Consider the following 15,543-nt stretch of genomic DNA (forward strand, 5'->3'; position numbering starts at 1 on the left):
TGTATAGAAATCAGCATTTTGGTTAAATCAGGAACTAAAGATGATATATTTTCAACATTTAATAGTTAACAAAAGACAGAAGTGGTTAGCTCACATACCAATCCCCACACTGTACAGCTTTCAACACTCCAACAGCTGCTGTAGTCTGACGTTCAAATCCCTGTCCAATATGATCAGCATGGGCTCGAGTCCTATCCTCAAACAGCATTTCGCGTGGCTCACTTGCACGAGGTAGATACTGTAAATTTTTTATTTCATTGGTAGTTCTGAAAGAAATGGATAAAAGTGTAAACATAAAATAAGACCAACTTCATATCTTGTTCAGATTCTTTTTCAAATCAACTCCAGGGATTCAAACATCAAAGAGATGGAATGCAGAGAAGGAAAGATAAATGTACAATGTGAGGCAGTCTGAATCTTAATTTATTAATAAGAAAAAATGTGAATAAATTGCTAAACCAAAGCATGATACAAAATAGAAGTTGGTTATATTCATTCACAGGAGGGGGGTATCACTGGCTAGGCCAGCATTTATTGCCCATCCCGAATTAACCAGAGGGCAGTTAAGAGTCAACCACATTACAGTGGGTTTGAAGTCACATATACTGCAGACCAGGTAAAGATAGCAACTTCCTCCCCTAAAAGGATGTTAGTGAGCCAGATGGGATTTTTCTGACAATGAATTCATGCTCATGGTTAGAATTTTAATTCCAGATTTCTTTCTTTCTTGAATTCAAATTTTAGTCAGCCATGGTATGATTTGAATCTGGGTCTCCAGAACATGACCTTGATAAACAGCCCAGAGATAATATCACCAGGCTATGGCCTCCCCTATGAATTCCATTTCTCTCCCTCCATTCACTCCACTCCAGCTGCACTGATGCCTATTAATCCGTACCTATACATTACCCAGTTTATTTCATTAATGCCACATACCACTATTCTCTAATTTAAAGTTTCAAATTTATGATGTATTAAGACAGATCAACTGTACTTTATAAACCTTAAAGCAATTCAACTTTTTTTTAAGCCAGTATAAACAAAATGGGTTTTTGCAATTAAATACAATTGGAAACTAGGAATATACTTCAGGAATAAAAATTCACATCTACTTCTAACAAATTATCAGTTAACAATGAAATAATTACAAACGTATAAATTAGGAATAGTCCAAGGTCATTGGGCTCTTCAAGTTTGCTCCACCATTCAAATAAGGTCATGGTTGAACCATTTGTCTCTGAATTCCACATTCTCATCAAATCCCTTGTTTGACAAGAATCTACCTACATTTGATTTAAAAAAAAAGATCAGACCTCCATTATTTGTTGAGTTTAAAAATAAACAAACCAGAAAGGAATCTCCTCTCACCTGTGTCCTATAAGGTGACCCTCAATTTTAAAACCATGTCCCTTGGTTCTGGATTTATCCACAAGAGGAAATGTTCTATGTCCATTTTGACAAGATTACTCAGAATGATCAATATGTTTCAACTGAGTCACGCCTTGCTCTCCCAAACTCCAGTGGGAGCAAGGCCAGTCTATCCGATCTTTCCTCAGAAAAGATGATTCCATGTGTCAGTCTAGCAAACTTCACCTCCAACATGTTTACATCCTCTCTTAAATGAGACGACAAAAACTCCACACAGATTGTACTGCTATAACATGTGTTTCGCTAATTCTCAAATTCGCTATAATGTGATTGACAAATTAGGACACTGTTTCTAAAGTGCAAATTTTTCAAGTATGTGTTGGTTATCAATGTGATTCTGGACCCATTAGGTTAAATGGTGCTGCTATCACGTGACTTTCTTATGATATGGGATTGCACGAGAACAGAACTACCACGTTATAGCAGAACCAGAGTGTGTGTGTGTGTATGCTTTTATAAATATATTTATATTTATAAAACACAATATTCAAGAGGTGGTCTCACCGCTGTCCTGTAAAAGTGAAGCATAACATCCATACTTTTATGTTCAACCCCTCTTGTAATTAAGGACAACATCCTACTACTCTTCTTAATCACTTATTGTACCTGCATATGAATTCTCGTGTACAAATCACGCATTCAAACGTCAAGGCCTGTCATAATTCTGCAGTGGTTTTGTTTAAATAATATCCTGCTTTTATATTCTTCCTGCCAAAGTAAACTTCATATTTCCCCACATTATATTCCATCTGCCAGATTTGTACAAACCTAACCTACATAATTTTGCATCCTTATTTTATCATCTTCACAACATACTTTCCTCTCTACGTTCCTCTCATCAGCATGTCTTCAATTCCTGAATGATTTTTAAAAAAATCATTCATGGCAATGTGGGCTTGACTGCCATTTGTTGCTCATCCCTAATCCTCTTGAAGATGGTGGTGAGTTGCCTTCTTGAACTGTGCAGTCCATTGGCATAGGCACACCCACAATGCTGTACTGCAGGATATTTATCCAGTGACAGTGAAGGGAATGGCAGTATATTTCCAAGTCAAAATTGTGTGCAGTTAGGAGAGGAATTTGCAGGTGATGGTATTTCATGTACTTGTTGCCTTCTTCTTTCTTGATGGTACAGACTGTAGGTTTGGAAGGTGATGCCTAATGAGACGTGGTGAATTTCTGCATAGCATCTTGCTTTTGGTATACGCTGCTGCTACTGTGTCAAGGGAATGAACATTGGGTCTGAGGGCCAGCATGGACGCCTACAAAAATCCAACTTGTCACATCCTGCCAATCCGGAAAAGATCAATTTATCATCCAGTTATTTACCAATATCATTTGATAGTGAGGCTACTTCAGTAATATTAAAAACAGACTTGTGAAGCTCTCCTTTGTATTCACAAATTCTGCTGAGTTAAGGCCCTGTCTACATGTGAAATAAATTAATATCCAGAAACTGGTGTGCCTATGTACTGCACTAGACTCAATAACACAATAATGTCTTGTAGTATAGCCTTGTCATTGTAAATGACAATTAAGAAAGTGGAGACAATGGCCCTATGTTCCTACAAAATGGAAAAGAAAATAAATAAAATTATTCACCTGCAACTTGATAGTATTCAATATCAATACAGCACCTATGGAAGGTTTTTCATTTGCACATTTGTAGGTTATACCAAGCATAAGACAATCTCCATAAATAATTTCCCTCCCACATACAGCATAAATCAATTAATAAATAAGCCAAATCTATAAATAACTCTTGCACATGTTTACAAAATCACATTTGGCAATCAAATCAATGTGTCTCTCATCATTCTCTATATTGGTAATTGTAGAGAACAACAGTTAGTTGGCTGGAGATTACAACATTTAAAGCACCACGTTGTCCAAAAGTTGATGCATTTGATTCTGCCAAGAAACAGGGTTGACCCTGTTTTAAGGTTTCATAGGTGATACAGATCAGTTCAATGTCAGAACAGCAACTAGGAACAGAAGATGATGCTCTGTACAACCAAACAGATGCCTTATGGTTGTGGAGCTCAGGGAAGCCTGCTGGAAGCTGAGACGATGGTAAAAGTTGCTGGCACAATGCTGCTTGGGGAAGCCCAGGACATTAATCAGTTTGGTAGATCAATCAGTTGGACAAAGAAAAAGCCTGTACAATTGTAGAAACAGGCAGTCATTACAAAGAAATGTCCACAAGCAGTGAGATTCTGGTTATAGCAATTAAAGTGTTGGAAATGTACTGGTAATTTGATGCTGGAGTACAACCTTGTGAATCCAGTGGGATCCACCCTCAGGAGAAGAGACAACTGAGATAAACAAATGGTTAGACAGTGTGAGCTTTAACTGTTTTTGAAATAAGTCACAGGCTGGATTTTTGATTTCTGGGTCAAATTTTGATTTATTTTGTTTTCAAAGTTACCAATCCCTAACCAGATCATAAAATTCTGAAGGTCTTGACTGGAACTGTGACAAAGTGAAGGGTCTGGTCTAGGATTTGAACAGATAATAGAACAATGTTGTCTAAATTACAAAGGGGAAACAACATTTTGAGCAAGTCAACTACAATCAAATGTGTGTAATGACATAATGGAAATTATCTTTACACTGGGGATTGTGTGGCTAGGTAACAAGAACATTAGGCATGCAGCAAACCAAGCCACTTCTTCCTATTTTGTCATCCAATTGCAGACCTTGACGGTGCCGCTAAGTAGAAGCGGAGTGATACAAATACGTAACCATAAATTTGAAACTTCTATGCAGTTCAAAAGGTAGCAGAATTATTCACAAGAACTCCATAACATCAATTTGGTATTTGGCAACAAGCTGATGACAGCTGTATATTTTCAGCGCACACCATTTCAAGTTGGCTTGGATTTCAGTTGTCTAAAGAATATCAATGGTGATTCCAATTACGGATCCATTGTTGCTAGTTTTAAGTTTCACCATGTGTAGATCCAATTATTTCCTTCTGCTACAAAAGCAGAGTCTCCCAGTCCCTGACATTTTCATGCAGAGAACACAGAAACTTACAGTTCAAAGGAACACATATATCAAGACAGTTTACACAACTTACATATCACTGAAGCACTAACGCATTATGTCTACTTCTTTCACAACAAGAAAATTTGAGTATGGTATTTGCAGATAATTATCTGGAGTATTTATGGTAGAAGCAAATCCATACTACAAGAAAGTGAAAAGTCCTGGCAAGTATGTTGCCACTACTGTTGTTATTGCATGACACCATTGGCAAAGCTAAAACAAAATGAAGGACAGTGGTATAACAGAAGACTCAGATGGTCCATAAATTGCATATACTGTGTCAAAATCATTACCAAGAACCTCAATAACACAAGTATCATGGCTCCTTTGACAGCATCTTCCAAACACATATTTATTACTATCAACAACAGAACAGCAGACACTATCTGCACATTTTCCTGCGAGATTCTTGCCATCCTGACTGGGAAATATATTGCCGCTCCTTCAGTGTTGCCGAGTCATAATCCTGGAATTACCTCCCCATGTCATAGTTGTACGTACCTACATCAAACTGGCTGCAGCAATTAAAAAAAAAACAGATCATCACTGTAGTGACTGTAAGAAGGAAAGCCAAGTGGACCTCAAAATAGGAGTTCCTGACTGGGGCAATTAATCTGGTCAATCAGGGTGGCCTGGCTGACAGATAAAAAGATAATGTCAGACATTATGACATTCAGTGCTGGTTCTGAGGGAGCTAGTCCAGTGTTAAAGATTTTCCACATGTAAATAAAGGGTAACTTGGTGACAGGATACCAACCTCAGTGATGTTATTTCAGTGGTGACGAGAGAATGTTCTTGAAGGAACTTGCTTTCAACAGTTGCCTTTGAACTAAGGTAAGCATTTCTGGCATCATGCCATTATTCAGGAAGCTTGACTCATTCGATCCTGAAGACTAGGCCCCAGTATGTGGAAAGAATGCATTTTTAAAAAAAAAACAGGCAAATGACATTGGGGCAGATGAGAAAAGCAATGTTTAATTGTGACAGCTTGTGGAACTGTTGCTTTTTCGGTTATTAGGATCCAAACTTTCATTTAGTTAAGGAATATTATAACTAACTCTCCTCAAATTCTGAGATGCTATCGTTTTTATTCAGCAAGCTGAGAACTGGGGAATTTTGACTTGATTAAGACAACTGGCAGAGGCATGTGACTTTGATTTAATACTTAATTAGATGCTGAGCGACCTGTTAGTATGTGGGATTTATGATGTAACCATGCAAAAACACTGACTCACTGAAGACCGACTGGACTTCAAACAGGCATTACAACTGGCTTTATCATTGGAAAATGCATCAAGTACAGCATATGGGTTTGCAGGGTATTTGGATGGAAGTGGACACCATCGCCAGTCCGACTGAGCTTGGCAAACACCGCTTGGGTGAAGACAATTACATAGCCTCACTCAGGACACATGCTGAACAGAGGGACTCTAGGTCAGCCCATACTAAAACCTTCAGCAAAGCGAAGCCTCAGCCATTGTAGTTGCTGCCAGTATGTGGATTAGAGATAGCAAGGGAGTCCTACTAGACCCAAGTTGAGTAAGAGAACTCATAGGCCAGTTTTAGGAGAGTACACACTCTGTAAAATTCACATACAGTTAAACTGCTCAGCAACATCCAAATCAGAACCAAAACAAATGTCTAGTTAAATAATCATCCAGTTCTAATGGAGGACAATACTGGCATAGCCATTTCGTCATCACAGAAGCAGTCTTTACCAAAATTCGCTCTGGACTCCAAATGTTAAGTTTGCTCAAGACATCAGTTCGACTGAGAAACTATACTGGAGAACTTTTACAGATTAATGGTAAAACTTTGTTCAGTCGCCAGTGATTGTAATAAAAGGCTTGGGCCCAAGCATCATGTAGTGAAATTGGTTGAGAGCGAATCAACTTGATCGGCTCAACATTTTTCAATTAGAAAATGGCTACCTGAGTGAAGTCCTAATTAAATACTCAGACTAGGGACTATCAAAGGAAAAAAGGCCATTTTGCACATTGAGCAGGAAGCAATTCTATAATTCTGCAAGGCCCGCCGTGCTATTTGCCTTACGGGCAAAGGTAGAGGCAGAAACCAGTAGGCTGGAAAGTGAAGGAATCATCAAATCAGTCCAGTTTGCGAAGTGTGTAGCACCAGTCATACTGATTTTGAAGCCCAACAGGTCGGTTTGCTGTTGTGGGGATTTTAAACAAATGGTAAACCCCTTTTCGCAGCTGGATACATACCCAATCTTACACAGAGAATTTATAGTCAAAGCTGCAGGAACTGTCTTTGACGAAGCTGGACATGAGCCACATGTACCTGTAAGTACCTTTCGATGAGGATTCCCAGAACTATGTTACAATTAACACCCATAAGGGTTTGTACTGATATATGATAATATTATTTGGGATATCATCAGCTTGTGCAATTTGTCAGTGGACCATGAAGAACATTTTGCAAGGTCCTCCAAAGTTGCCATTTATCTCAATGATGTCAATAAACAGGGAAAACCAACAAGGAGTACTGAGAGAACTTGGACATAGTCCTTAGACATTCCTCCCAGGCAGGCTTATGCCTCAGAAGTGAAAAGTGAGTGTTCTAAGCACCCCAAATAACCATAGATTACAGAGACGGCAAGACCTGGCTTCACCCGTTGCAAAACAAAGTGAGGGCAACCAAAGGTGCCCAGGCTCCCACATCTCTCCCAGAGCTTAGGTCTTTCCTTAAGCTGGTAAATTATGGAAAGTTCATACATAACCTAACTTCCATCCTGTCATCTTTGCATCAAGTCCTTAGAAAAGTGGCAGCTTTAGAAATGGTTACATAGTCAAGTCATAGCTTTCAGGGAACTGAAGAAACAGGTATCATCCTCCAAGGTCTGAGCACACTATGGTCCCAAACGAGATCTGGTATTGATATGAAATTCCTCATTCGTAGCCCAATGGAGAGGAACACCCTTGATGCGTATCATCAAGGCTTTTGGCTAACGCAGAACCTAACTACCCAGATAGAGAAGAAAGTTTTGGCAGTCATATTTGGAGTCAGAAAGTTCTAACAATATCTTTATGGATGCAAATTTGTCATAATAATGGACTACAAATCCCGAGTAAGTCTACTTAAAGAGGACAAGGCATTGCCCCACATAGCTGAAGGCCAAATTCAATGATGGGCTCTAATACGAAGTGCATACAACTTCAAGTTGGAAAACCACCTGGGAAGCCAAGAGGCGAATGCGGATACATTGAGTCGATACCCACTGGTGGACATACCACTAGTGATATTGCCACTGGAGGAGTCTGTATTGGTTTTAAATTTTCTGGATGCACTTCCAGTTACAGCTGACAGTATCAGACTTTGGATGCGGCAAGATCCAGTCTGTCAAAACTGAACAGCTGGCGATGGGGAAACCATCACAACCAGAACTGAAACATTTTTGGACTTGGAGAGACCAAATGACAGTAGAGGACAATGTATTATGAGCAACAAGAGTGATCATCCCAAGCAAAGGTCACTGGCAGATATTGGCTGAACTCCACCAGGATCTCCAAAATGAAGACATTAGCAAGAAATTATGTTGGGTAGGTAGACTTGGATGCAGACATATCTATGTTGTTGGCAAAGTGCCCAGAATATCAATTAGGACAAAAATTACTGCCAGCTACTCCCCTACATTCATGGAAATGGCTGGGTAAACCCTGGACTCTGTTAATCATCAACTATACAGGTCCTTTCATGAACTCAATGTTCTCATTATAGATGCCCACTCAGAACGGTTGGATGTGGAACATTAATAGAAAAACTGCATGCATCTGGTCACAGATAACGGGCCATCGTTTACCATAGCGAATTTAAGTATTTCCAAAAGTCACCAGATTGCACCAAGCAAGAGAGACAGCTTACTGCAGGAGACTATGTTTGCTATAGGAACCATGGAAATGGCCCTGCATGGGTAAGAAACAAGGTCAGGACCAGTGACTTATAAAAGTTCAGGTTGCAGCAATTGCCCAGAACAAGCACAGCAATCATACAAAAGCTGCAAATTTGCAAACGGTGCAGGAGCAAAAACATGCCCTGCTCCTCGAAAAAGTCAGAAAGACTATTAGAAAACATGGGCTGTCCCTCTCCACCAAGTGTTGAAGGGATCTCTAAATTGAGATGGACACAGCGGATGTTGTCACAGTGACAACTTTGATGCTGGAAGACTGAATTTCTCCCGAGCTGCTCTAGGCGCAAGAGATGAACTCCTTTGAGTTACACATTGCCCATATCTGAAAGAGTCAGAGGGATGTGATCTGTTGCTAAAATGTCCCAGGAGGCATTATTGGAGAAAGGATCAGCCTATGTCCTCGGACTCAGAGGGGGAGGAATGTCGTGATTGTAATGAGGCCAGCCAGGTGGACCTCATAAAATGAGTTCCCTGTTTGAGCCAGATTAATAGCCCCAATCAGGGAGCCCTGGCTTACAAAGAGTGTCAAGATATTCTGTTCACTCAGAGCTGGCTTAAAGGGAGCTGGGCCAGCGCCAAGGTTTTTCTACAAGCAAGCAAAGGATGACTTGGTGACAGGATACTGATCTTCGTGGAGTTATTCCAACCACCTTCATTCTCAAGAAGAATTAGGGATGGGCAATACATGCTGATGCAATCAGTGAAGCTAACATTCCATGAATGAAGACTGCCAGCATGCAAAGACCAAATTACGAAGAATGGAATGAAGCATGAAATGTTTGACATTAGGTATAACACATGTAGCCAGGTGAAATTCCAGAACAAATCGTACATGTATGCTTGTGCATGCCACTACTTATATCAGTTATTTGCGGTGCTAGTGTATATGTGCCTTCCCTCAGTCTCATTCCAAAATTCAGGGGAAAGAGCTAGAAGCTACTAATAGATGCCACAGTTGCCACAAGGGTTTCAGGAAGGTTTGCATTAGATTCACCTGACTATTCATGGGAGAAATCCAATACTAAAGTCTATCTTCCAGAGACTATTTTAGTAATCATGAATTAGATTTCAGAATTCTTTGCAGCTGAAGCAATCAACTACAGAACTAGCTTTAGAACAAATCAAATCCAGATTTCAGAATTCCAATAATTTGTGCAGGAGCTTAGAGTGCAGCATTTACAGTTCATTACTGAATCACAACTCAACAATTGTTGACTATGACAATCACTTGCTAACAAGTATAATTGTCCACCTAGAAATTTTGTGTCACTGTTCATGGGTTCTGTGGCTTCTTGCATGGCTGGTGTTCCGGTTTCCTACCACAGTCCCATGATGTGCAGGATTGCTATGCTAAATTGCCCATAGCATCCAGGGATGTGTAGGTTATGTGGAGTCGCTATGGGAAATGCAGGGTTTCAAGGGTATGTGTGGTAGGATGCTCTTCAGAGGGTTAACGTGGAGTTGATGGGCCAAATGGCCCGCTTCCACACTGTAGGCATTTCTATGATGCGCCCTCTCAGAAAGCCCCATCTTTGGCCAGAGGCTTAGCAGGTGTTTCTGGTAGGTGGAATTACTCCTTCACCTAGAGATCACTGGCATTCCTTTCTCAGGTGCTTCTTCCATACTCTGTCGAGCCAATGAGTATTCTTTAAGAATTGCTTGCCTTCAAACAGGAGGCACCACCAATTTGGTTTCTTCTGAACAAAGGTCTCCCAGGTGTTGGTAAGCCTTCATGGAGTCTTTGAGCACTTCCTCAGTCCTCCTCCTGTTTGAATGGCTTCCAGGAGCTGGATAAAGAGAATTTGCTTTGTTAGCCATCCTAAGCACATGGGCAGCCAGGTGAAGTTGGTCTCAGCTGATTATGGCCTCCTTGCTCTTTCAAGGTCAGACATGGAGAATCTGCCTCAAACAGAGGATGGCACCTCTCCAGGGCCTTGAGGTGAAACCTCTATGTAGTCCATGTTTCTGAGCCATGGAGCAGTGTCAGAAAGATGACTGTCCTATACACAAGGATCTTTGGCATCAGCATGGGTGTTGCTGTCTTTGAGAACTTTCATCCTTGGGCACCTGAAGATGTTACTTGTGGATTGGATATGATGTTGCAACTCTATATCGAAGTCAGCCTTAGATGAGAGGTGGCTCCCCAGTTAGGGAAAATGTTCTATGCTTGGGAGGTTTTCTCAATTGATCTTACTGGAGATTTAGACTGGAACTTGCCCTGGGACAGTTGGGTAAAGGACTTGAATCTTCTTGAGGTTGAGACGGAGACCAATTTGTCAGTATGCTTCCACAAAGACATTGAGGTTTATAACTTCTCTTCCGAGAGAGAAGATGACATTCCACAAACTTAAGTTACATAAGTGATGTAAGTGTCATTTTCTTTTTGGATTTCAACCAGTTAGACGTTGAAATGCTTTAGGGCTATCCTGTAGCCGAATTCCACAACACCGGGAAGTCTGTTCTGACAAGATGAAGGTTTGTGGTGATAAAGATAGAGAAAAGGTCGGGGTAATGACGTATCCCTGCTTGATCCCGGTCTTTATCTCAAAGGATTCTGTTAGATTACAATCAGTGAGGACTGTCACTGACATCTTGTCAAGGAGGTGGCAGAGGACATTGATGAATTTCTCTGCTCAATCTGCCTTTCACAGGGTCTTCTACAGCACATGCCTCTTGATTGAATTAAAAATCTTGGTCAGAAGGCCATGAAGAGCGGTTGCAGTTGTTCCTAGAATTTCTATTGGAGTTGTTGAGCAGTAAAAATCAGGTCCATAGTTGTATGATTTGGTCAGAAATCACGCTGGCTTTCTGGAAGGTTTTCTTTAGAGACTGGGAAAAGGTACTTAGCAGCAATTCAGGTGTAGAGCTTCCCAGCACTGAAGAGGAGGGAGATTCTTCTGTATTTCTCAGAGTCACATTTTGTCTCTTTTCTTGAGCACGGTGGTAATGGCATATCCGGAGATCAGCAGGGATTTCTTCTTTGCTCCAGATTTTCAGGAGTAGTTGATGGAGACAATGGGTCCTCCAAGTTTGGAAAGCTCCACTAGAATCCTGTTCACTTCAGACTTCTTCATATCTTCATGTGTTTAATCACAGCTTCAACTTCCACCACACTACGTAGTCAACTGCGATCATCTTTGATGAGAAGATGGTGGATTTCCTCAAACACATCCTCATTACAATTGTATTGTGGTTTAGGACTTCTTTGAAGTGATCTCTCCAAAGGCTGATGTTTTTGATCCTCTCAAAACGATTCCGTCCTACTCCGCACTGATTGAGGCCAACGTGTTCAAGAATCATATCTCCACTATTTAATAGCTAGACAGTTTATCTTGCCAAAAATAATTTAGAACATTACCACATTACGCACTTTCTATGATTGGCATATCATGCAAATTTTGTGACCCACTGCAAACTGAGGATCACAGTGCTTCATAGGCTACTATATTTGTGAGAAAGGTAAGATCTAACCTAATCTAATCTGGGAGAAAGATCTTGCTTCAGAAGCAAAAATTGAGAACATAGCTACTGTGAAATAAATGAATAAAATTATACCTAAAAACAGTTACATCCATATTCAATTACTTGTTTACACATTAGTTTATAGTAACTTACTTTTCTCTAATTATTTTAAAGGTATTCATTAAATTAATAAAAACATTGCATTAAAAACTCAAGTTACGCTGACTAAACATATTTCAAGATAACCAATATTCAGAAACAAGCATTTATTTATTTAGTTAGGCTGGCATTTATTACCCATCCCGAAATGCCTGAGAGAAGGTGGAAGTGAGCTGCCTTCTTGAACTGCTGCAGTCCTTTGGTTGCAGGGGGAAATAGTGCTGTTAGGAAGGTGGTTGCAGGAATTTGACCTTGCAACAGTGAAGAATTTTATGGATAATTATTTTCAAAACCTGTTCAACTTAACTTATAGGATAGGATGGATATAGGCAGGCAATATATTCATCGAGCCACTACAGAGGTGACTAGGAACTGTAAGAACAAAAACCATTTAACAACTGCATTGCTAGTAAAAACGGAAGCCTTTTTTGATGTTAATCAGTGTTTAAGAAGTCAAACCCAAGAGAAAGATAATTCTCTACTTCAAGCTATAATTTATCAAGGAAAATGTCTACTGAAATCAGGAGCCAGAATTATGTATTTTATAATCACAGGCAACAAGAAACATTTATCAGAAAAAATATACACAAACACGAGAGATCAGATTATATATTTTTCAAATAGCATAATAAATGGAGCTACTCTACATTGCTATCTGGTAAGCTCCAATGCTTCACTAATACAATCAAACATAACAAAAAAACCCATTTCTTAAGCTCCCAGATGGCAATGCATATGGTTGTGAAACATGATTGTCAATTTTATCTTTCTCCAGTTCAGAATATCAAACTCTGCAGTTCAAACTAAATTCTCATATGTTGCGCAACTTGCATTACAACTCGGAAGAATTCCATTAGGTCAGAAGCATTCCATTGTATCAATGGGATACAGAATTAGTAGTTCTGCATTCTGGCTCTGATAAACTAACAGAGGACAGGGGCAGACACCTTTTTGAGGCTCACCAACCTCCAAAATGTTGCCTCTTCAATAAAGCGTAAAGGTAAATAACTGTTACAATTTAATTTCACTAGATCATAGTTTTCTAGCAACAGTACAGGCTTACAATATATTTGAGAAGATTGCAAGATAATTGCCAGAGTCTGCAATTTCCATTTTCACTTTCTTCAATATCTTTGGATGTATCACATTCAGTCCTGGTGCCTTGTACTGACAACTCACCTTTCACCAGTTTGAAACCTAGTGATGGAGTTTCCTCCTCTGCCAAGATGGCCGGAAAAACATCCAATTGCAGGTAAAGACAGATGTAAAGTTTTCATTTAAAACTACAGCCATGCTTCTCACCTCTAAATACATAATCCCTTTTTGGGCTCCAATTGGTCATATTCTTCTTATTATCAATCTTTTACTGTGTATGTGCATGTGTACATATGTCCTTGGGATTCCCTGTTATGTTAGTTACCAATGCTTTTCCATAATCCCTCTTTGCTTCTCACATTTTCTTTTACCATCTATATTTAGCTTATTTCTCAACTGCAATTACTACCCAAAATGCAAGATGTGCGATTTTTATAGATCTCTTTTAGAGTTTGGATTTTGAACTTGTAGCACGTGGGGTTTGGTGCGTGCACACCAAGGGGTTTAACACTTAACTTTCATTCTTGCTGGAGCCCTCTTGGAATGACAATGTGAATTTATTTGTATTGTGAATTTTATGATTGGACAGAATAAAGATCACATGGTATTAGGTAGGTTTATAATTTAGTAGAATTAAGAAGTGACTTTTCCTTAGAGAAACACATACATTAGAAAGCATCATCCTAAACCTTACGATACAATGATGACCGTTCCTTAAAGGCTTCCCCCACTGTCACTTGATCCACTTGACGCGACGCAACTCACTCCCAAGAATCAGGTCCATCAGTACTTCCTTTTTTTTGGACTGGACACGAACTGCTGTTGAGAATTCTCCTGAACACAACCTAGGAATGCTTGTTCCTCACTGCACTTATATTATCTCAGTTGAAATACAGATAATTAAAGTCCACCAATGTAAGTAGACTATCATGTTTAGAGTTCTCTGTGATTTTCTTTCAGATTTGTTCCACTATACCCTTCCCACTAGCTGGTGGTCTACATTTGTACACCGAGCAATGTAACTGCACTTTTCTTATTCCTTAGCTCTAGCCAAATTAATTCCAAATTTGAATCCATAGAACTGTCCTTTCGCCAGTATTGCAATGCTCTCCTTAACCAAAAATCATCATCCCTCCTACCTTTTCTTCCCTTTGCTATTTTTCCCTGAAGAAACTGTAACCAGGAATATTTAGCATATATTTAGTCTGCCTATCCTTAATCCATGACTGTTATAACCACAACATATCTTTTATATTGATTTGCATGTCATATTGATCAATACCACCTGTACATTTTTAAAGATCCAAAAGACAAGAAGCTTCCCACATAGAAAATAATTAGTGCATTATCATGTTAAATTCTGGACATTATCTTATTAAGAGCCTTAAGCTTAACCTCAAGAATGAAGAAACTGAACACAAAGGGAGAATTAGAGATTTCCATAGAATTCCTACAGCGTGGAAACAAGCCATTTGGCTCAATGAATCCACTTTGACCTTCGAAACAGTCTTCCACCCAGACCCATAACTGCACCCTATCCCTCTGACTCTGCATTTTCCATGGTAAATGAATTTAACCTACACATCCCTAAACACCGTGGGCAATTTAGCATGGCTTATCCACATAACCTGAAAATCTTTGGAGTGTGGCAGGAAACGGGGACACTGGCAGAAACCCACACAGACATGAGGAGAATGCAAACTCCACACAGCTGGTTGTCAGAGGGTGACATCAAACCTCTGTGTTGCCCACAAGAGGTTACAACATTTTAAAAGAAAGCAGGTATTAAATTAATAGATAAGATAAACCCTGAAAATTACTTCAAAAAGATATCAGGACCAGAGAAAGTACATGCAAAGTAAATTAATAATATATTACAAAGAATTTCTAAACTTAAAGAGTAACGGTAAACACTCTGAGCAATACCTGGCAGTTATGTAAAGACAAAATCATTCAGATTATTCAAAATACAATTGGGATGTTAAGATGTCAAAATTAATTCATAAGAAAAAACATGAATGGAACATAAGTTTGTTTTTAATGGTTAGAGATGCATTATTGGGGGGGGATCCAAGATGGCGGCGACCCAGCAAGTCTGAGTCTACAGTGCTCCTCCCAAGACTTGGGCAAAGTGGGTCACCCACCCCCACCACACACCAAATCATTTGAAATAGTTTTTACTTAATGTAATTAGTTGTTTAGTATTGAATTTAAACAATTTAATCTCCAGTAAAAATGACTAAAGGGAAGGGAGCCCGCAGCTCTCAGCAAGCAGGAACCCCTCTTGATCAGTGGTGCTGGAAGAGCACAGCAATTCAGGCAGCATCCGACGAGCAGCAAAATCGACATTTCGGGCAAAAGCCCTTCATCAGGAATAAAGGCAGAGAGCCTGAAGTGTGGAGAGATAAGCTAGAGGAGGG

The 15,543-nt window shown here is 39.6% G+C and overlaps 1 protein-coding gene across 3 annotated transcripts in view; it reads right to left on the reverse strand.

Moving 5' to 3' along the window:
- Window positions 1-15,543, reverse strand: part of LOC122561730 (lysine-specific demethylase RSBN1L-like) — a 64,581-nt gene that overhangs the window by 12,813 nt on the left and 36,225 nt on the right. For all 3 annotated transcript variants that reach the window (XM_043713804.1, XM_043713806.1, XM_043713805.1), the window contains one exon: window positions 99-266. In XM_043713804.1, the coding sequence (XP_043569739.1) occupies window positions 99-266 (168 nt within the window). The remainder of the gene's footprint in view (window positions 1-98; window positions 267-15,543) is intronic.

This window comes from Chiloscyllium plagiosum, chromosome 23 (assembly GCF_004010195.1).
Source record: "Chiloscyllium plagiosum isolate BGI_BamShark_2017 chromosome 23, ASM401019v2, whole genome shotgun sequence".
Classification (NCBI taxonomy): Eukaryota; Metazoa; Chordata; class Chondrichthyes; order Orectolobiformes; family Hemiscylliidae; genus Chiloscyllium; species Chiloscyllium plagiosum.